We start from the raw sequence: 21,381 nt of genomic DNA, 5'->3' as shown, positions 1-21,381 counted from the left end.
TGCAGGAACGATTCCAGGTGAAGAATCCTCCCCATACATACATTCAAAAGCTCAAAGGCTATCTGGATCCAGCTGTAACCAGGAAGGTAAGATGGATTTGTTTCCACTGTTTGTTGTTGCTTCCTTATGAGCGAGCAGAATCCTGCATTGGAAGAGACCTTCCTTCCTCTGCCTTAGAGCCTCTGCCAGAGCCTCCACAAAAACGCAACCTTGGGAGACAAACAATGTAAGAAGACAAAGGGAAAAAAGCACCCTTCTCACTTGAAGACATGTGCTTTTTTTTCCCTAAAAGTTCTTTGCTGAGATGGGAGTCACGTACCTCTGATGGTTATTGAGTCACTGCTGTTTGCAGTTACACAGGGCAGTGAGACCAGTGCAGAGGTGTTTAGGTCCCTAGAAGAGCAGGCTTTGCGAAGGGAATACTTGCCTTTCAGTTTTTCATGCCTTGGTGAATTTCCAGGGACCTTGAAAAATCACTGGGCTTTTGTCCTCCCAGCTGTGCACTCACATCCTGTGTTGATGCTTTTAGCAGCTTCCCCGCCTCCTCACCCCCAACTGCTGCCCCTGGCCTGAGAAGGTAAGGAGAGAATAGCTGATTCCATTCTCAATGGACTCTCTCCTTTTACAAACAAGCCCTGCTTTGTGCAGCCACACAATTGGTTTAAACTGATGCCTCGTGGTAAAGCATGTAGCCTGGCACGGCCCCGCAGGCCTGAATCGGTCTTGGGATGTCTCAGGGCAGAGCTGTCATTGCTCAAGACGGTGAAGGGGTGCTTTACCAGATAGCACTTATTTTTCCATTGACCTTCTACAACTCCTGCTTTCAAGGCTCCAGCGAAAATATCTCAGGCGGATTCTCTCTGTTGTTTTTGTGTGTGACTTACGAGAAAAGAACGGTACACTTGACCTGGTTAGCCACTGCTTCCAGGGCTCTTGAAGCTTGCATTAAAAAAAAATGTTTTTTCTTTATCTTCTACTCTAACTCTTCCTTCCTCACCCCACCCCCTCCCCCAAAAAAAGTCCAGCAAAGGAGAACAACTATTATTTCCTTCTGGAAGCTTCCTGGGTGTTTCTCTTATGATTAATATGTAGACAAGGGAAATACAATTTAGTAGTGATGATGACAGTGGAGTGCAGAACTTTGTCATTTTCTGTATGTCATGTGACTTGAATGTGACACAGCCTTGAAGGCAGGAATGTACCTGTCACAGTATCATGCTACTTCTCCCCTCATAAATGTGGCACACACATTTCTTTCTAAAAGACCTGTTGTCAGGTCCTATAAACGAGACTGTTGCTCAGTTCTTGTTTATTTATCTTGTTTCTCCCTTTCCCTAAGAATGTGGCAGTTTTTATTTCATCAGTTTAAAGGAGTCTATAAAGAAAGATACACCCAGGCTGGGTCCAGTGGCTCATGCCTGTAATCCCAGCACTTTGGGAGGCTGAGGTGGGTGGATTACCTGAGGTCAGGAGTTTAAGTCCAGCCCGACCAATGTGGTGAAACCCCGTCTCTACCAAAAATACAAAAATTGACCAGGCAGGGTGGCACATATCTGTAATTCCAGCTACTCAGGAGGCTGAGGCAGGAGAATCACTCGAACCCCGGAGATGGAGGTTGCACTGAGCCTGGGCAACAAGAGCAAAAAACTCTATCAAATAAATAAATGAATAAATAAAGACATACCCATACACACAAAATACATCCCTAGACAGGCATTTTCTGCACAATTTCTTTGCAAAGGGACAGCAGGATTCTTTTTAGAATTGATTTCTAAAGGTTTTCTGAAATCCCCAAAGTTGTAACCTTCAGGCTGGATGGCTCAGACCCCAGCATTGAGCCCTAATGCTCACCCTGAGCTGTGTATGGCAGAGATGTCGATGTTTATACAGAAGACTCAGACCTTTCTTCATGCAGAATTCATCCTACCTCCAAAAAAATTCTTTCCACATTTTTCCAGTTCTGAATAGAAAGGAAAAAACATGCAAACTACTAGAGAGTGTGGCTTTGGCCCCCACTTTCGTACCCCACATTGAGGAAGATGCTTAGAAGGAAGAGGTAGGCTTCCTCCCGGCAGAGTTCTAGTTCTCCTTCACATCAGCTGTTTCTGGGTTTAGGCAAAGAGAACAAAGAGAAACAAAACAATAAATAGGCTTCCTAGAAAATGTTTTGCTTCCTCACAAATAAGAAACCAGAGCAGGACAAAAGATGTCTGTTTGGGCCTTCATTCCCCCTGACATTTCTGCCCCGGACCATGTGCGTTCACCTGAAAGGCCATGTTTGGTCTGTGCCTCATCTTTCAAGACAGTTATTCAGCTCAGAAAAAATAAAATGGATGGTGGATTAACCACCCCCGCGTTAGTAAGATTCTGTTAGGAGCTGGCAGGAGGAAATGATCTGTTCCACACAATATAATTGTAATGCTTAAAGCCTGGAAAAAAAAGGAGATTTGTTGAAATAAGACATGGCTTGCAGTTAAAATGAGCTTAAAATTCTCAGCTGTATTACGGTGGGGGAGAAAAAGATTTCAAATCGGGGCTTTAAATTTCAGCCAGGCAGTCTAGGCTGGGCAGTCTTCCTTTAACTGTGTCTGGAATCCTCGAATAACGGATTCATTAATCCTTTGTGCAAATTGAATAGAAGATCCTTAATTTGCTCTTTTGAAAAAAAATTTTTAAGCAATATCTATTTAGATTTTCTTCTAAATAGTTTTAAATGAAACCTCTAGGGCAGGAAAGGAAGAGCCTAAATTAGATATCTCTGTGGACAGAACTCTCCAAACCAGCCTCCTTATTTAATACCAGGAAGTGATTAGTCTGTGTTGAGAGGAGTCTGGTCCTTTGCTGGTGTTGCAGTTGTGAGATGAAGCCTGTTTTAGGGCTCCTTCTGGGCTCAGCTGCCTCTGCGGGCTTATCCCAGGCTTCCCTCTATGGGGAGGGAAAGTAATACAGAACGCTCGCTGATCCTGTCTGGCTCCCCATAGACACACCATTTCTCCTCATAGTGTTTTAACGCATTCTGGATACATTTTAGAAGTGCAGAGTGTTAGCACTCATTGTGTACGTATTGGACAAGTGAACCCCAAGACTTCTCTGTGGCCCAGAATCTAGCTGAAAATTGAGCCATTCCTAAGATAATGTAATACAGGAGTAAATTCAGTTTAGTTTACCTCCGTTATCAGGCAGTTGCAGAAGGGTAGTGCATAGGTAGCACAGTCAGTGCCCAAAAATATTAGCGCTGCTGCTGTTATTATTACCTCATCATGTTTTGATTTAGTTATCTGGTTTCAGTACATAGCTCCTAGCCTTTCAGCTGACCTGCTTTTATACTCTGCTGTTTCCTCAGTGTTACACTGGTGCCCTTGTGCCTGATGGCATATGTAAGGGATGACCTTGCCCGAGGAGGCAGAAGGCAGTATTAGGGGCTGGGTGTTAGTTCATTTGTATTGCTATAAAGAAATACTCAGAACGATCCAAGATGGCCGATTGCTAACAACCCGGGATTGCAGCTCTCAGGGAAGGCGCAGAGAACTAGAGGACGCCACACTTTCAGACAAATTCTGGTCGCTCACGGAGCAGAAGATCCCCCAGTGGAGGAATCACATGGGTCACCAGCGCGACTTTCGTGACCGGCGCAGCGGTTCCGCCAGCACCTCGGCGCCGCAGATCTTGGAGCAGAGTAAACAGGTTCGGAGGACCCACACGGGCCCCCAGCACGACACCAGAGCCCACCCCAGCAGCTGTGACGGCACCTCGGTGCGGCAGCGCTTGGTGCGGCAGCGCTCGGCGCAGAGTAAACAGGACCGGTTCCCCTTCTGACCGAGGTTTGGAGCCCCAGGAAGGCAGAGTCGCCTACTATGGACACAAGAAGGAAGCCCGACAGGAGAATCCTGGGCAGAAAAGCACCATCAGTTTTAACGCCTGCTCTGGCCCTGGGAACTAACAACCTGGACGTCCACTCAAGAGACCTAATCTGAAAGTTGGTAATTTCAAAGACGACAGGAGGATAAATTTACAATGACGGGAAGAAACCAGCGTAAAAAAGCTGAGAATACTCAAAGTCAGAACGCCTCTCCCTCTAAAGATGATCACAGTTCCACATCAACAATGGAACAAGGCTTGATGGAGAACGAGCGCATCCTGATGACAGAATCACTCTTCAAGGAATGGATAATAACAAACTTCGGTGAGTTAAAAGAACATGTTGTAGCCCAACGTAAAGAAACTAGGAACTTTGAAAAAAAGTTTGATGAAATCCTATTGAGAATAGACAATTTAGAGAGGAGTATGAGTGAATTAATGGAACTGAAGAATACAATACAGGAACTCCGAGAAGTATGCACAGGTTTAAACACTCGAATTGTTCAAGCAGAAGAAGGGATATCAGAGGTCAAAGTCCAACTTAATGAAATAAAACGTGAAGAAAAGATTAGAGAAAAAAGGATAAAAAGGAATGAGCAAAGTCTCCAAGAAATATGGGACTATGTGAAAAGACCAAATTTAAGTTTGATAGGTGTACCTGAATGTGACAGAGAGAATGAATCCAAGCTGGAAAATACCCTTCAGGATATTATTCAGGAAAATTTTCCTAAACTAGCAAAGCAGGTCAACATTCAACCCCAGGTAATACAGAGAACACCACAAAGATATTCCTCAAGAAGAGCAACCCCAAGGCACATAATCATTAGATTCACCAGGGTTGAAACGAAGGAGAAAATACTAAGGGCAGCCAGAGAGATAGGTCAGGTTACCCACAAAGGCAAACCTATCAGACTTACAGCAGATCTCTCAGCAGAAACTCTACAGGCCAGAAGAGAGTGGGGGCCAATGTTCAACATCCTCAAAGAACAGAACCTTCAGCCAAGAATTTCACATCCAGCCAAACTAAGCTTCACAACTGAAGGAAAAATAAAATCTTTTATGAACAAGCAAGTACTCAGAGATTTTATTACCACCAGGCCTGCTTTACAAGAGCTTCTGAAAGAAGCATTACACACAGAAAGAAACAACCAGTATTAGCCTTTCTAAAAATACACCAAAAAGTAAAGAGCACCAACATAAAGAAGAATTTACACCAACGAATGGATAAAACAGCTGGTCAGCATCAAATGGCAGTAATCCTAAATTTAAATTGACTAAATCCCCCAATCAAAAGACACAGCCAAAACCCAATGGCATGTTACATCCAGACCTGTTTCACATGCAAGGGTACACAAAGACTCAAAACAAAGGGATGGAGAAAGATTTACCAACCAAATGGAGAGCACAAATAAATAATAAATAAATAAAAAGCAGGAGTTGCAATTCTCGTATCGGATAAAATAGATTTTAAAGCAACAAAGATATAGTGGTAAAAGGATCAATGCAACAACAAGAGCTAACGATCCTAACACCCAGATACGAGACTTAGATTCAATGAGACAGAAAATAAGGATATCAAGGACTCGAACTCAGATCCAGAACAAGTAAACTTAATAAATATTTATAGAGCTCCCCACTTCAAATACACAAAATATACATTCTTGTCAATACCACATCACACCTACCCATAAGTTTAAATGAAACATTGATTGGCCATTATTAATACCCAATTTTTTTCAAAATAAAGCAATATTTCCATTTACTCTCCCTCTTTCTCTTCCTCTTTCTTCCTCTCCTTTACTTATTTTTTTTTTCTTTCCTTCTCTCAAAAAAAAAAAAAGAAATCAACTTGTAAACCTCTAGATCCAGGTCAGCAATATCTCTCTCATTGCTTGATTTCCTTCATTCCCTTCCCTCCCTCCCTCCCTCCCTCCCCGCTTCCTCCCTTCCTTCCTTCCTTCATCCCTTCCTTCCTCCCTACCGTCCTTCTTCCCTTCCTTCCTTCCTCCCCCCCCCCCAAAAAAAAAGAAATACTCGAGGCTGGGTGATTTATGAAGAAAGCAAGTTTATTTTGACCTACAGTTCTTCATACTGTACAGGAAGTGTGGTGCTGGCATCTGCTTGCAGTGAGGGCCTCAGGGAGCTTACAGTCATGGCAGAAGGCTAAGGTGGAACAGGTGTGTCACATGGTGAGCGACAGGGAGGAAGTACCAGTCTGTTTTTTAAACAGCCAGATCTTACAGGAACTCTTTGAGTAGGAGGCCACTTACTATCTCGAGGGTAACACTAAGCAGTTCATGCAGGATCTGCCCCCATGACCCATATACCTCCCACTAGGCCCACCTCCAATATTGGAGGTCCCATTTCAGCATGGGATTTGGAAGGGACAAATATCCAGAGCATGTTAGGGGCCCAGCAGAAGCAAAGGCTGCAGGGAATCAGAAATGCACACGACACAGAGCTTAGAAGGCTGATTATTTTCTGACACCCACCTGTGCAGGCAGCCTGAGACTTAGGTCTCTGACACGGGAGTGGCCACATTGGAGCAGCCAGCACATCTGGAAATGGTTACCCTAGCTGTGTGACCACAGATCCTAGAATCTTTTGTCTCCTTTCTCTTCCCTTCTCTATATACACAGCAGACTGCCTGCTCTATCCTACTGATTCTCCTCTACTCCATTGCGCCATTCCTAATTTTTATCTCCAAGGAAAGAATTTAAAGAGAGAATACCTTTAGTCTCCCATCCTGCACTACTTGCTCCCATCCTTTTTTTTTTTTTTAAGACGGGGTCTCACTCTGTCACCAGGCTGAAGTGCACAATTTCGGCTCACTGCAACCTCTGCCATCCAGGTTCAAGCAATTCTCGTGCCTCAGCCTCCCAAGTAACTGAGATTACAGGCATGTGCCACCATGCCTGCTAATTTTTATATTTTTTAGTAGTGATGGGGTTTCTCCATGTTGGCCAGGCTAGTCTCAAACTCCTGACCTCACGTGATCCATCTACCTTGGCCTCCCAAAGTGCTGGGATTACAGGTGTGAACCGCTGAGCTTGGCTATTACTCCCTTTTCATGACAAGTATTGTGCTGAGCCTCCTCATTGCTGGAAGTGGTCTAGGAAGCTCTGGAGTTGTGTGCCCTCCAAATTCTTAAGTATGCCACCATTTCTTAGGCCTGTTTGGACAGAAAAGGGAGTGCCTCTCTTTTTCCATCACATTGTGGGTATTTTTTTTTTTTTTTTTTTTTAGGAAGGGAGGAAGGGAGGAAGGCAGGAAGGGAGGAAAGGAGAAAGGGAGGGAGGGAGGGAGAGAGAGAAGGGAAGGAAGGAAATCAGGCAATGAGAGAGACATTGCCGACCTGGATCTAGAGGTCTACAAGTTGATTTCTCTTTTTTCTTTTTTGAGAGAAGGAAAGAAAAAAAAGGAGTGAAGGAGAGGAAGAAAGAGGAAGAAAAAGAGGGAGAGAGAATGGAAATGTTGCTTTATTATAAAAAAAATGGGTACTAATAATGGCCAATCAATGTTTCATTTAAACCTATGAGTAGGTGTGATGTGGTATTGACAAGAATATATTTTGTGTATTTAAAGTGGAGAGCTCTAAAAATATTTATTAAGTTTACTTGTTCCGGATCTGAGTTCGAGTCCTTGATATCCTTATTAATTTTCTGTCTCATTGAGTCTAAGTCTCTATGTATCTGGATGTTAGGATTGTTAGCTCTTGTTGTTGCATTGATCCTTTTACCACTATATCTTTGTTGCTTTAAAATCTATTTTATCCGATACGAGAATTGCAACTCCTGCTTTTTATTTATTTATTTATTTTTGCTCTCCATTTGGTTTGTAAATCTTTCTCCATCCCTTTGTTTTGAGTCTTTGTGTATCCCTGCATGTGAAATGGGTCTGGATGTAACATGCCGTTGGGTTTTGGCTGTATCTTTAGATTGGGGAATTTAGTCAATTTAAATTTAGGATTACTGCCATTTGATGTTAACTGGCTGTTTTATCCATTCATTGATGTAAATTCTTCTTTATGTTGATGCTCTTTACTTTTTGGTATATATTTAGAAAGGCCAATACTGGTTGTTCCTTTCTGTGTGTAATGCTTCTTTCAGAAGCTCTTGTAAAGCAGGCCTGGTGGTAATAAAATCTCTGAGTACTTGCTTGTTCATAAAAGATTTTATTTTTCCTTCAGTTGTGAAGCTTAGTTTGGCTGGATATGAAATTCTGGGCTGAAAGTTCTGTTCTTTAAGGATGTTGAATATTGGCCCCCACTCTCTTCTGGTTTATAGAGTTTCTGCTGAGAGATCTGGTGTAAGTCTAATAGGCTTGCCTTTGTGGGTAACCTGACCTTTCTCTCTGGCTGCCCATAGTATTTTCTCCTTCGTTTCAACCCTGGTGAATCTAACAATTATGTGCCTTGGGGTTGCTCTTCTTGAGGAATATCTTTGTGGTGTTCTCTGTATTACCTGGGGTTGAATATTGTCCTGCTTTGCTAGTTTAGGAAAATTTTCCTGAATAATATCCTGAAGGGTATTTTCCAGCTTGGATTCATTCTCTCTGTCGCATTCAGGTACACCTATCAAACTTAAATTTGGTTTTTTCACATACTCCCACATTTCTTGGAGATTTTGCTCATTCCTTTTTATCCTTTTTTCTCTAATCTTGTCTTCTCCTTTTACTTCATTAAGTTGGACTTCGAACTTGGATATCCCTTCTTCTGCTTGAACAATTCGAGTGTTTAAACCTGTGCATACTTCTCGGAGTTCCTGTATTGTATTCTTCAGTTCCATTTATTCACTTATATTCCTCTCTAAGTTGTCTATTCTCATTAGGATTTCGTCAAACCTTTTTTCAAAGTTCTTAGTTTCTTTATATTGGGCTACAACATGTTCTTTTAACTCACAGAATTTTCCTATTATCCATCTTCTGAAGCCTGATTCTGTTAATGGGATGCGCTCATTCCCCATCAAGTCTTGTTCCCGTGTTGATGAGGAACTCTGATCCTCTTTAGAGGGAGAGGCGTTCTGATTTTGAGTATTCTCAGCCTTTTTATGCTAGTTTCTTCCCATCATTGTAAGTTTATCCACCTGTCGTCTTTGTAATTACCAGCTTTCAAATTAGGTCTCTGAGTGGACGTCCCAGTTGTTAATTCCCAGGGCCAAAATATGAGCAACCCACTGCGCCGGCCAAAACAGTGTGGTTAAGACTGATGGTGCTTTTCTGCTTGGGAATCTCCAGTCTGGCTTCCTTCTTGAGTCCGTAATAGGCAACTCTGCCCTCCGCGAGCTCCAAACCTCGGTCAGAAGGGGAACCAGTCCCGTTTACTCTGCACCAAGAGCTGCCGTGCCGAGGTGCCAGCACAACCACTGCGCCAGCCACAAGAGTCGCTCTGGCGACCCGTGTGGCTCCTCCAAACCTCGGTGAGAAGGGGAACCAGTCCCGTTTACTCTGCAGCGAGAGCTGCTGCGCTGAGGTGCTGGCAAAACCGCTGTACCGGCCACAAGAGTTGCGCTGGCGACCTGTGCAGCTCCTCCACTGGGAATCTTCTGCTCCGTGACCAACCAAAATTTGTCTGAAAGTGTGGTGTCCTCTCGTTCTCTGCGCATTCACTGGGAACTGCAATCCCAAGATGTTAGTGATCAGCCATCTTGGATTGTTCCCACATTGGGGGTATTTTTATTTCCTTTTTTTTTTTTTTTTTGAGATGGAGTCTCACGCTGTTGCCCAGACTGGAGTGCAGTGGCATGATCTCAGCTCACTGCAACCTCTGCCTCCCGGGTTCAAGTGATTCTCCTGCCTCAGCCTCCTGAGTAGCTGGGATTACAGGCGTCTGCCACCATGCCCAGCTAATTTTTGTATTTTCTTTTAGTAGAGATGGGATTTCGCTGTGTTGGCCAGGCTGGTCTCGAACTCCTGACCTCGTGATCCACCCACCTTGACCTCCCAAAGTGCTAGGATTATAAGCATGAGCCACTGTGCCCGGCCTCCAGTTTCTTCTTATACCTAGATTCTGGAAACCTGACATGATCTTTTTAGATTGTCTTGGGAATGGCATTTATGGAGGAATGGTGAGACTGTCTGTTTCCTTGGGGGCCCTGGTTAGAAGCAGCTGGTGGGGAAGCCAGGGGCTTTCAGAAGAAGACAGTGGGGTGACAGGAGCCTACTGTGCTGATCTGTGCTTCAGGTCTTCATGGGTCACCAGGTCCCAGGTGTGGGCATAGCTCTTGCTACCACACATTCTGGAATCCTTACTTCCATCCTTCCTTTTCTTCTTGTCTTGGAGTTGAAGGAATCTGTGTCCTCTGCAATTGCCGCAGTAGAGGAGAGAGATCTTTTATATTCTAAGCCAGAATTCTCAAAGCTCTTTCCTGTAAACAGTGTAACATTAAGGTGGTTCAGGTTTGTAGCAGAGAGAGCCTGGAGCTCTGCTTACAAATTTTCTTCCTTCATAGTGGCCTGAGACTGTCACTTTAAATAAATATTTCTGTAGGAAAATGTGTTCCAAGGGACTGATGTGCAGTGTAACCCACTGGTATGTTGGAAGTGATTTAGGGTCAAGAGGCTAGAGAGGTGTATATTAATACATTTCCTATCAGAGGTGGATTCACTGGAGGAAGAAGCCCCAAGGGAGTCCTGGAAGCATAGGCGGGATTTTAACAGTAAAGGGAATGAGGAAAGGCACTTTGTGTCAGGGGGGCAGTATGCTCTGGAGGAAGGACCCTCCAAGTGAGGACTAAGGGTCAGAGGTAGCTCTACATGTTTATTTTTGGAAGGTGTTAGGTCATCCGGAAAAATTAACATAGCAGGTCTGAGACTGCTATCCTTAGAAAAAGGCTTGCTTGTGACCAGGCATGTGGCTCATGCCTGTAATCCCTGCTCTTTGAGAGGACGAGGCGGGCAAATCACCTGAAGTCAGGAGTTTGAGACCAGCTTGACCGACCTGGAGAAACCCTAGCTTTACTAAAAATTAGCCAGGCATTGTGGCACAGGCCTGTAATCCCAGCTACTCAGGAGACTGAGGCAGGAGAATTGCTCGAACCCAGGAGGTCGAGTTTGCCATGAGCCGAGATTGAACCATTACACGCTAGCCTGGGCAAAAAGAGCAAAACGCTGTCTTAAAAAAAAAAAAAAAAAGGAAAAGGAAAAAGATATAGGCCTGCTTGCAAGGTTGGCTTTGGCTGGTGTCTGGGAACTTGTGTTTGATGGAGGAAGGTTCCTACCATTTCCTGCTAAGAATGTTTGCCTATGCCTAAGCTGTTTATGAAAACAACACAGCTTATGCTGAATTCCTCTTTTCCTTTTAGGAGTCTGAATTTTTGTTACGTGCTAGGCAGAGAGTTGCCTATTAAACCAGCCCTCAATAAAAACCTGGCCACTGAGTCTCTAATGAGCTTTATGCATGTTGTCATTTGTGACTCCTCGGGGAGAGGAGTCCTGGAAGATTGCACCTGGTTTGCTGCACGTTTTATCCCATGCACCATTTCCCTTTGCTGATTTTGCTTTGTGTTCCTTGGCTGTAATACATAATAGCCATGGGTATAACTGTATGTCGAGTCCTCTGAGTCCTCCTAATGACTCACCGAAACTGGAGGTCGTCCTGCGGTCCCTGACCCATAGGGATATTGGTCAATATCGTTGTGTGTGGGGGGTAGGAAGATAAAATCTACTGAGTGAAAGACACATTACATAAAACAAGGAATTTTTCAAGTCTTTTCTCAGTAGCTATTTTTCATGGTGAGGAAAATTTGTGTGCTTTGCAACAAAAAAAGTAAGGGAAGCCCATTTTAGAAGTGAACATATTTTTAACATTGTGTTAAATTTATTACAAGTAAGCTTCAGTTATAGCAGTTGCTAAAATATTTTGTGAGAATATGTGTTCTTGAATTCTAGAAATTCAGACGGCGTGTTCAGGAATCTACACAAGTGCTAAGAGAACTGGAAATTTCTTTAAGAACTAATCACATTGGGTAAGTATACCTCTTTAACATCTTAGCTCTAAAGCTTTTGGACACTTTATAAAGTAACTGAATCATATCCAAAGAATTGAGCTTCCTTATGGTTCATTATAAATTAAAAGACTGAGGTTTTAGTTGATGTAACCTTTGTTAGTACTCAAATTGCTTACTGCCCAAGAATCAGCAGAAGCAAGACAGGTAGTCCTTGATTTGGAGTTCATAAGAATCCTGTGTTTCTTTGCATGGGTGCAGTAAATACGGACACTTAATTTCATGTGTGCGTAGCAATTGGATGGCAAATCAGGAACCCCTAAGAATAGATGTAGACTGAGATCTTGGAAAATTTCTAAGCTTTTCTGTAGTTCTCCAAGTTGGCTAGTTGAAGCTGCTTTATTTCCCTTTCATTAATTCTCTAGAGTTTCTGGCTAGAACAGGACGGAAGCTGGAATAATGTCACTTGACTCACCTCATTGCACTCAGACACATTCTCAGTCTCTTTTTCATATGTCTCAAAATCTCAGGACCATGAAGTGTAAATCCACTCTGGGAAAATAAAGTTCAGGAAATCTCTGCACTAAGCATTTCTGAGAGTTTCCTTCAGGCAACTACATGGTTGCTTTGCCTCAGTCAAGTACCCCAGTGTTATATTCTCCCTTACCCATGGGTTGCTTAATTGGACCATGTCTTAAAATAAGATGGCTTCTCTTTGAGGCACAATGATATCAGCTATCCTGTTCTGCCCAAAGCACCTGCGTAACATTGGGCAAGGTATTTAACCCCTTTGGTTTTGATTCTTTGAGCTTTACAATGGAAGTACTATAGTCATTTAGATCTTTAGAATTTTCCCGTGACATTCTTTGCAGGTCAACTGGAAATGAATTTGATGTATGTATGTTACACTTTAGTTTTACAGAGTATCCTGTAACATACAGTAAGTCCTCTCTCGTTGATAGGTTCTTCTTGGAAACCACGAGTTTAAGTGATGTTATAAAACCTTTTCTCCCTCATCAATGTCATAATGAAAAAATGTTATTTGAGGTTAAGTAAAGACTCAATGTGGATTTATTATGTAGATAAAAGTTTACTTAAGACTGCTGTAATCCATTTAAATGGTTAATTAGCACAGTTATTTCAAAACAAGTTTTAGAAATTGTAGAAATGGGATTGCGATTGATAGGTGGTGGAACTTGGGTAAGAATGTTCATTGCTTAAAGCGTAACCAGCAGGTTTGTTACCTCGAAAATGAAATATTCAGAAAATGAATTAATTCTAGACTTTGTCCCTAAAAATGGGCTATAGAACAGTGAATCAGAGAGACATGATTTTAGAACTGGAAGAGAAATTAAGGATTGCCTAATGCCTCATTTTACAGATTAAAATAATTAAAGACCAGAGAAGGTATGTGAATTGCACAGAGTCTGCAGCTGTAGAGCCAGGTGCTTTGGCTCAAGTTGCTCTGTTGCTTTTCCTGTATGACTTATGCTGCTAGCCGTTTCCCTGAAAGTAAATGAGATTATCAGGGTTTTGGGATCAAAGCAATGAGCCTTGTCTGCTAGGGATGAAGATGGTGGTAATTTAATATTTTTGGGCATTTAGACTCAGGAAATTTAAATACTTTCCAATATTTATGGATCAGGAGCTAGATTCAGTTTGGTTTGGTGCAACCCTATGCTTTTGGTCCTTTTAACTGAAAATGGTGGAATGAACTGCAGCCAGGATTTCTACAAATTGTCAAAAAGCATTTCTTAGGATGGGTGCAGTGGCTCACGTGTGTAATCCTAGCACTTTGGGAGGCCAAGGATCACATGAGGTCAGGAGTTCGAGACCAGCCTGACCAACATGGTGAAACCCCATCTCTACTAAAAATACAAAAAATTAGCCAGGCATGGTGATGCGTGCTTATAGTCCCAGCTACTTGGGAGGCGGAGGCAGGAGAATAATTTGAATCTGGGAGGTAGAGGTTGCAGTGAGTTGAGATCATGCCACTGTACTCCAGCCTGAGTGACAGAATAGGACTCACCAAAAAAAAAAAAAAAAAAAAAAAAAAAAAAAAAAGTCATTTCTTTAAGTATTGCCGAAGTAATGTGAAATTGACCATCAAATACCAAAGGAAGATAATCATTTCCAACACAAACTTGGCTGAATAGAAGAACTTTGGTTGCGTTGAAGCCAGTGCTATCTGCAAGCAGTTGGAGTGGATACTATAGACATGGTGAAAGATTCTTAGACTTTCTTTCATCTTTACCAGCTGAAGTTTTCCTTTGCCCGCCACCTAGGTGAGGCATTCTGAAAGGTTTTGCTTTAGCAGCAGAAAAATTCATGGAGATGCATCGTCTGATTGTATGCAACCAGTCACTAGCGTAAACTTACATGAAGTAAAACCACAGAGCCAGATTTTGAACTCACTCTTTGTTATGTAAACTAACTGGTTTGAGCTCACTTGTAGGGAAATCTTCTGAACGATTATATTCAATAATGAGGAAAATAATCAGTTACTAAAATGAATTCTTGGAATGCAAGGGTGCTATATAGGAAGCCACATATTTTATTGTGCTGTTTAAAATACTGTAATAGATAGATAATTCCGGGCTGAGTGTGATGGCTCACGCTTGGACTCTCAGCACTTTGGAAGGCCGATGCGGGAGGATTACTTCAGTTCAAGACTTCGAGACAAGCTTGGGTAACATAGTGAGACCTTTTGCCTACAAAAAAAAAAATAAATAAATAAACAATTAGCCAGGCACAATGGCACGCACCTGTAGTGCCTGGGACGCTGAGGCAGAAGGATCAATGGAGCCGTTGAGTTCGAGTCTGCAGTGAGCTGTGATTGTGCCATTGCACTCTGAGTAACAGAGTAAGACCCGGTCTCAAAAATAAAAGTAAAAAATTGGTACTCATTTGCTCAAATTTTTGCTGTGCCCCTTTCTAGTTACATAATCTTAGGTAAGTTATATGAGTTTTCTGCACTTACTATGTGACTCAAGTTAAATTCTCATTGATAAAATGAGTATAATAATACTTACCTCATAGGAATGTTGTTAAGGATTAGATGACATAACTTATGAAGACCTAGTATAGGGTCTGAATCGTAATTGTTACTCAATCTCTGATAGTTGTTTGTTGGTGTGCTTGTTGCAGATAACATCTGCAGTATTCAATAGTGTTATATGTCTCTAAGAAATTCCTAAGGTGGAGAGTGTTATCATCTTTATGTAAAATGATCCTGACACCTAGGAGATTGTGATTTCCAGAAATTAAAAGTAGGGATTACATTTACAATCTACTTGTTCTAAATTGTTCTGGGCTTGTGCTTGCATTTCAAGGTTAAGGACTTGGGCTTTACTGACATAACATTCTGAGCTACAGCTTTGTCAAGCAAAGGGCTTGTTCTGAGTTTTGATATAAGCCTAAAACTCTATAAATGGAACAATCTTCTGAGAAAGAAAATTAATTTTCTTTGAGTCAAATTGAAATAAGAATTGGACTAGAGATAATCCCATTCATTTACTCTTAGGAACTATGATAATAGAGAAGAATTGGATTACGACTTATCTAAGCTTTTGAAATTACTTGAAATACCCTTGAAATGATCCATGTAGTGTTAGAACACACTGCCCATACAATGTGAGTAGGCAGATGCCACGGTGCTGAAGATGTCAGAGTGATAGGATTTAAGTGGTGGTGAGGGTGAGCTGGACAGATTTACCGGCTTTATGCTATGGATCTAGTGTGTAGGCTGTCTCTCCTTGCAGGGAATTTATTGTAGTAAAGCTGCCTGTAATGATAGAAAATTACTTTTCATCCTCAATGCAAGGTCACAGAAGTTCTGAAAGATGATCATTTCACTTTCTCTCATTGCAGTGTAGAGAGAACAGGCATGAGATTGCAGAAGGAATGTGGCAAATTGGCTAGGAGGGGAAGGAGGTCTGTAGAAAAGGGAAGATGGTGAGGAACTGCTGCTTAGTGACTGTCGTCTTCTCTCCTGCCTGCTGACTTCTTTATGAATCAGTGCTGGCTAAGTCAGGCGAAAAAAAGAAAAACAGAAGAGTGACAAAGGCTGCTTTTAACATGCATGCAACATGTACGGGTGTGTACGTGTGTGGGAATATGTGTATCAAGCTGCCTTATGATTAATTTATTCTTAGATGGTACTTTTTAAGAAACCGTTAAGGTATCATTTTGTCATTTATTTATTAAGCACTGTATTAGTACTTTACATTTGCTTTTCTGTGTATTTCTTAGAAAAATCTTATTTACCCCTGAATCCCTGTTGTACAGATGAGAATACTGAGGATCATCTATTAAGTATCTTGCTCAAGTTAGAAACACTGAGATTTGAACCTAGATTTGGTCACATCTAAAGTTTGTTATCTAAACCAGCAGTTCTCACAGTTTTTTTTTTTTTTTGGTTTTAGAATCCCTTTATACTTTTAAATTATTTTTGAACCCCAATAAGCTTTTGTTTAGGTGTGTCAAATCTATTAATATTTATAATATTAGAAATTAATGCTGATGGATTTTAAATGTCTTTAATAAAATGTCATGTTTAATAACATTTAATTTAAATACATAAATATAAATAAATATATAACACAAATGTTATATATTAACATAAATATTAACACACTATAAATTAAATAAGTAACATATAAAAAATATTATTCAAAACCAAAATAATTGGTGACAAAGGCAGCATTGGTTTAATTTTTGCAAATTTCTTTAGCATGTGGTTAATAGTTGGCAGCTAGATTCTCCTGTCTGAGTCAACATTTGGTTTGTTGTATCTGTTCTGATTGATGTATATGAAGACAGTTTGGCCTTACACAAACTTAAGGATGAATTTTTTTTATTGGTCTTTTCAGATAATTGTGGATATTCTTTTTTTTGGTAGTATACCCTAAATTAATGGCTGGTAACTAATTCTTACAGATAGCTATAATGTAGAGTCTGAAATCATATCCATGGACTTTTTGAGCTCTGTTATATTAAAATCCACTGGCCAGGTGTGGTGGCTCATGCCCAGGAACTTTGGAAAGCTGAGGTGGGCAGGATGGCTTGAGCCTGGGAGTTTGAGACCAGCCTGGGTAGCATGGCGAACCCCCGTCTCTACAAAAAATACAAAAATTAGCCAGGTGTGGTGGCATGCACCTGTAGTCCCAGCTACCCAGGAGGCTGAGGTAGGAGGATCGCTTGAGCCCGGGAGGTCGCAGCTGCAGTGAACCATGATTGTAACGCTGTACTTCAGCCTGGGCAACAGAGTGAGACCCTGTTTCAAAAAATCCTTTGTGCTGTCTTACACTTTGAAATGGTCTTTTTATCCATACATGATCTTATGACCTAATTTCTTAACATCATGAATTGGCCATTTGGAAGATCAGAATAACTCAGTGAAATCATGTTTCTCAAATGTTAAAGCATATCGCTTTATAATATTTTTAAAAATCACACTTGTTAATAACCACCAGTCTGATTAGAATGTATTTTAAGTATTGAGAAGCTGTTGAACTGATGGTAGTGAATACAGGTTTTCCAGAATTCTAATTTTGGTTTGAAAGCTCAAAGTTTGTCTTCAACAACAAATGCTGTGTTGTCCCTAAAAGGACGCACTCACTTCATTTTTGAGTAAATGTCTGCCACATACCCAAAACTCAGTCACCATAGTTTGTCAGTCATTTTTACAAGTAAATTGACATTCCATGAAAAAATGGCTAGTTCAGCTCACAACTCACTTGCGCAGATGCTTTTCCTTGAGACAGCTGTGCCAGTTGGGCAGGTAGCAGAAGTACTTCATGTGAGCTTCTCATTTTGTCACGCTGAAAGATTAAAAAGGGGTACTGAATCAGGAAGCTTTAATAAAACCAAAGTTTTTTATTGCTTATCTAAGGGCATTCTGAACTGAAGCTGGCTTTTTCTCCCTCCTGAGCGCACAGCGTGACAAGTACAATCAACAGGTGTCTTCTTTGCTTGCAGCAGTTTTACGCACTATTTCTTTGGCAGTATGAGTGTCATTGTCAACAAATTGAAAACAACTAATGTCCTAATATTTTTGTGAAAACAGTTTTACCCTCACAGATGCCCCGAGGTGGTATCAGGGACCTCTAGTGGTGTGTGGGCTCTACTTTGAGAATCAGTTTGCAACACTGCCTACCAGAGTAGAGCTGATGGCCAGTGTTGAATATGCATGGTGCTTCTTTCTCTTGCTTTTCATGATTTTTCATCAACTTCAGTTCCCACCATATGTCTGTAGGACCTCTCTCTAAAGAGTCTGAAAAAGGGAACTAAGTGCTTGCTCCTTTGTCTTGTGTGTGCATCTTTAGGCCAGTTGGCTTGATCTTAGAAACTGAAAGCCAGGAACATCTCTTCAGACCTATATGAGGAGAAATAAGGTTCTCAGATTTGGGGAGACAGAATAAAGGTTTGAAATCAAGCTGTGACCAGCCTACAATAAAACAGTAACTGTTGGCATTGCTGCTTACATCTCTTCCTTGCACCCAGTTTCTTCCAGAGCTGTTTGTCATTGTCCCTGTCTTTACCAGCTCCTAAGCATCTGATTTAGAATTTGCCTAAATTCAGATTTACAGCATATGGTAATTTCATTGAATCCGTGAGGCACTCAGGAAGTTATGCATTCTGTCAGAGTCAGAAATAATTGAGCTTTCCAAAACCTATAATCACCCAATTTGAAACCATTTGCCTATTGGCAGCATACTAAAAAGTGTGTGTAGCACGCACAGAGGTGAAATGGAAATAATTTACTATGGGAATCCTAAATATATGATACAGTCGTTGCATGATCATTTACATAAATCTGCAAAATGAGGCATCCATATTCTTTGAATGCTTTTAGATTCCAGATACTGGTTTGAAAGTTGCTCGTTTTCATTTTTGCCTGTTTTCTTTCCTTACTCTTTCATTTCTGTAGAAGTTCACTTTCAACTTGAATTGAAAGTGGAGTTCTCCATTCCAACTGAAAGTGACCAGTTCTCTTTAATACAGAAAGTTCCAAGTTAAGAAGGGGTAGGGACTGAGAGAATAGTTAGAAAAATGGGGGCTCTTTTTTGCTTATCATCCATACCCTTATTGGTGAAATGACTTTGCTCAGCTAACCTGATACTGGTAAAGTGGGGAAAGTAGTCAGCCCTGAAAGACTTATCTCATTATTTCCTAAGTTTTAGGCAGGGGTGTCAGAACTGGATCAAACTCCAGGGAGGATCTCATCACTTTGAAAAAGATGTTAACTGCATGACATTAAGTCAGGGGTAGAACATGCCACACTTTAGCTGACCTTTTAGGAGGTAGCCACTAGGCTGTTACCTTTACTTGGAAAATTGTCTTTGAGGCCCTTTCACTCAAAGTCAGCAAGTGGAGATGGGGGCATGGATAAGGACACTGAAGTGAAGTATGAGGAGCCAGTTAGTATTCTTTATCCCTGCATCAAAACATATGCATGTTAGCTTGTTAAGTGAATTGTATATCTGCCTGTACTTGGCACTTTCCTACCTTAAAAAAATTTAGATTTTCGGCTGGGTGCAGTGGCTCAAGCCTGTAATCCCAGCACTTTGGGAGGCCGAGGCGGGTGGATCACGAGGTCAAGATATCGAGACCATCCTGGTCAACATGGTGAAACCCCGTCTCTACTAAAGATACAAAAAATTAGCTGGGCATGGTGGCACGTGCCTGTAATCCCAGCTACTCAGGAGGCTGAGGCACGAGAATTGCCTGAACCCAGGAGGCGGAGGTTGCGGTGAGCCGAGATTGTGCCATTGCACTCCAGCCTGGGTAACGAGCGAAACTCCGTCTCAAAAAAAAAAAAAAAAAAAAAAAAAAAAAATTTAGTTTTACGTCTTTAGGTCGCTTGTCTCTTGCCCCATTGGTGGCTGAACGAACTTTCCAAGTGAGTTGGAGGTGCCTGCCAGTGGTTGACACAAGGGCAGGCACTGAGTGCATTCTGGATGGTCTGCACTCTGCAGAGGCTGCTTCTGGAAAATCAACAGAAGAAACAACAATGGCTGCTTCTCTTGGCTCCTAAATTAGTGTGTTCTTATGGGCCACTGAGAATATGTGAAACTGAGATTGCTTTGAAAAATCTGGACCACTGTGATTATTTTTCATCTTAAAAAGACACCCACCACCAAGGGCCAGTTTAAATTGTACAATCAGAACCCATAGTCCAGACCAATGGAAAAACCTAAGCAAGGCTAAGGGGCTTGAATTTAAAGATTTTCTAATCTTCAGATTTTGATAGTGAGTTCCAGACTTTAAGTCTTCAGCCAGTTACAAAACAGGAAAAATTCTTTTTACTATTTCTAAGCTTCTAATTACTAGCGTTTAAACATGATCAATGTCTCTTGAGACCTAGCACCATAGAAAGTAATTAAAATAAATAAAAAATAAGTAGTAGATGCTGTGAAATTGTGTTTGTGGCTGTTTCGAAATGACACTTCAGCCACCAGTAGTAGCCAGCCATGTTAGTTTTGTCTAGATTTCATAGCAAAGTCACTGTGTGAGGCCTACCATTTGGTATTTTCTTTGCCACTGTTGCCACTCCAGGTCTCTCTTAAATGAAATGTTATACATTTATAGGCAGCTATGTCAAGTGCATAGGTTTTGCAGTTGCCTCTCTGAGGCATTTGGTGGGGGGAAACACGGGGCAAGCTTTCTGCTCGACCACTTTGCTGCCTCCTTCAACTACCTGCAGACCTGGGCTGGGTATGCATTGTGGAGATGACAGGGCTAGAAGAAAGAATGAGCTTGAGGTTAAAACAAAGAACCCCTTCCTCCTGCCAAAAATTAACAAAACAACAGGCACAAATGTCCTGAATCCGTGGGATTGTTTTCTTCCTTTTAAGACAAAGACCTCAAGGGGTTGCTTATTCTTAAGGGATATTTGGTAGTATTGTCCTGTTGTTTTAATAACTAGCAAAACTGGCTTCCATAGTCTATCATGGCCATAGCTGGTCAACCTTTATAGCTTGGTGTTTCTGGAGGAAAGCAACCATTGTGGAATGCAGGTGGCAGATGTACGTCAAGTGGCATTTCAGCGATAGTAATAGACCTTTTAATTTATTATGTGTTGGAGTTTGAAACCTAGTGAAGGTTTAATCAGGTATTGTATGTTGTTTGAAGATAATGTGCTGGAGGAAATCTGTAAAAGCGGGTGGTAACATTTTACATCTACCTTTCTAAAGATTCTACTAGACCACCCTGTCAGGATTATTATGAAGAACAAATAAGAATGTATAAACATACTCCATGAACTGTGGCGCACCATTCAAATGCAAGGTGGTATTATTTAAAAATGAATTTTTTAAAAACCTGATATTTATTATGTGCTGGTCTTGATGATGGTATGCAGTGCGTGCAGCTTTTCAAAAGGTTTTAACATTCATGGAAAAAGTTAAGCAAATCATTATCCCTATTGAATTTCTAGAAGCCCATAAACACTGGTCTCTCATTGGCTAGTTTAGTGGTTTCTGTAGCTTAGTGTGCCAAGGAGTTGAACTTGGATTTGGAATCCTGCCTGGATTTTTGTGGTTAGGTTGTCATGTCCCCCGTCTGCCTCATTATTCGT

The 21,381-nt window shown here is 41.4% G+C and overlaps 1 protein-coding gene across 15 annotated transcripts in view; it reads left to right on the top strand.

Annotated features, from left to right (window-relative positions):
* The window catches only part of FMNL2 (formin like 2), a 323,982-nt gene that overhangs the window by 210,266 nt on the left and 92,335 nt on the right, over positions 1 to 21,381 (top strand). For all 15 annotated transcript variants that reach the window (XR_013518929.1, XR_013518927.1, XR_013518926.1 and 12 more), the window contains exons 3-4: positions 6 to 86; positions 11,746 to 11,822. Coding sequence is in view for 11 of the 15 variants with exons in the window: in XM_035304895.3 (XP_035160786.1) it covers positions 6 to 86; positions 11,746 to 11,822 (158 nt within the window). In the remaining 4 variants the exon portion in view is untranslated. The remainder of the gene's footprint in view (positions 1 to 5; positions 87 to 11,745; positions 11,823 to 21,381) is intronic.

Source organism: Callithrix jacchus, chromosome 6 (genome assembly GCF_049354715.1).
Source record: "Callithrix jacchus isolate 240 chromosome 6, calJac240_pri, whole genome shotgun sequence".
Lineage (NCBI taxonomy): Eukaryota > Metazoa > Chordata > Mammalia > Primates > Cebidae > Callithrix > Callithrix jacchus.
Note: the sequence above shows the minus strand (reverse complement) of the source record. Positions and strands in the feature narration are given on the sequence as shown.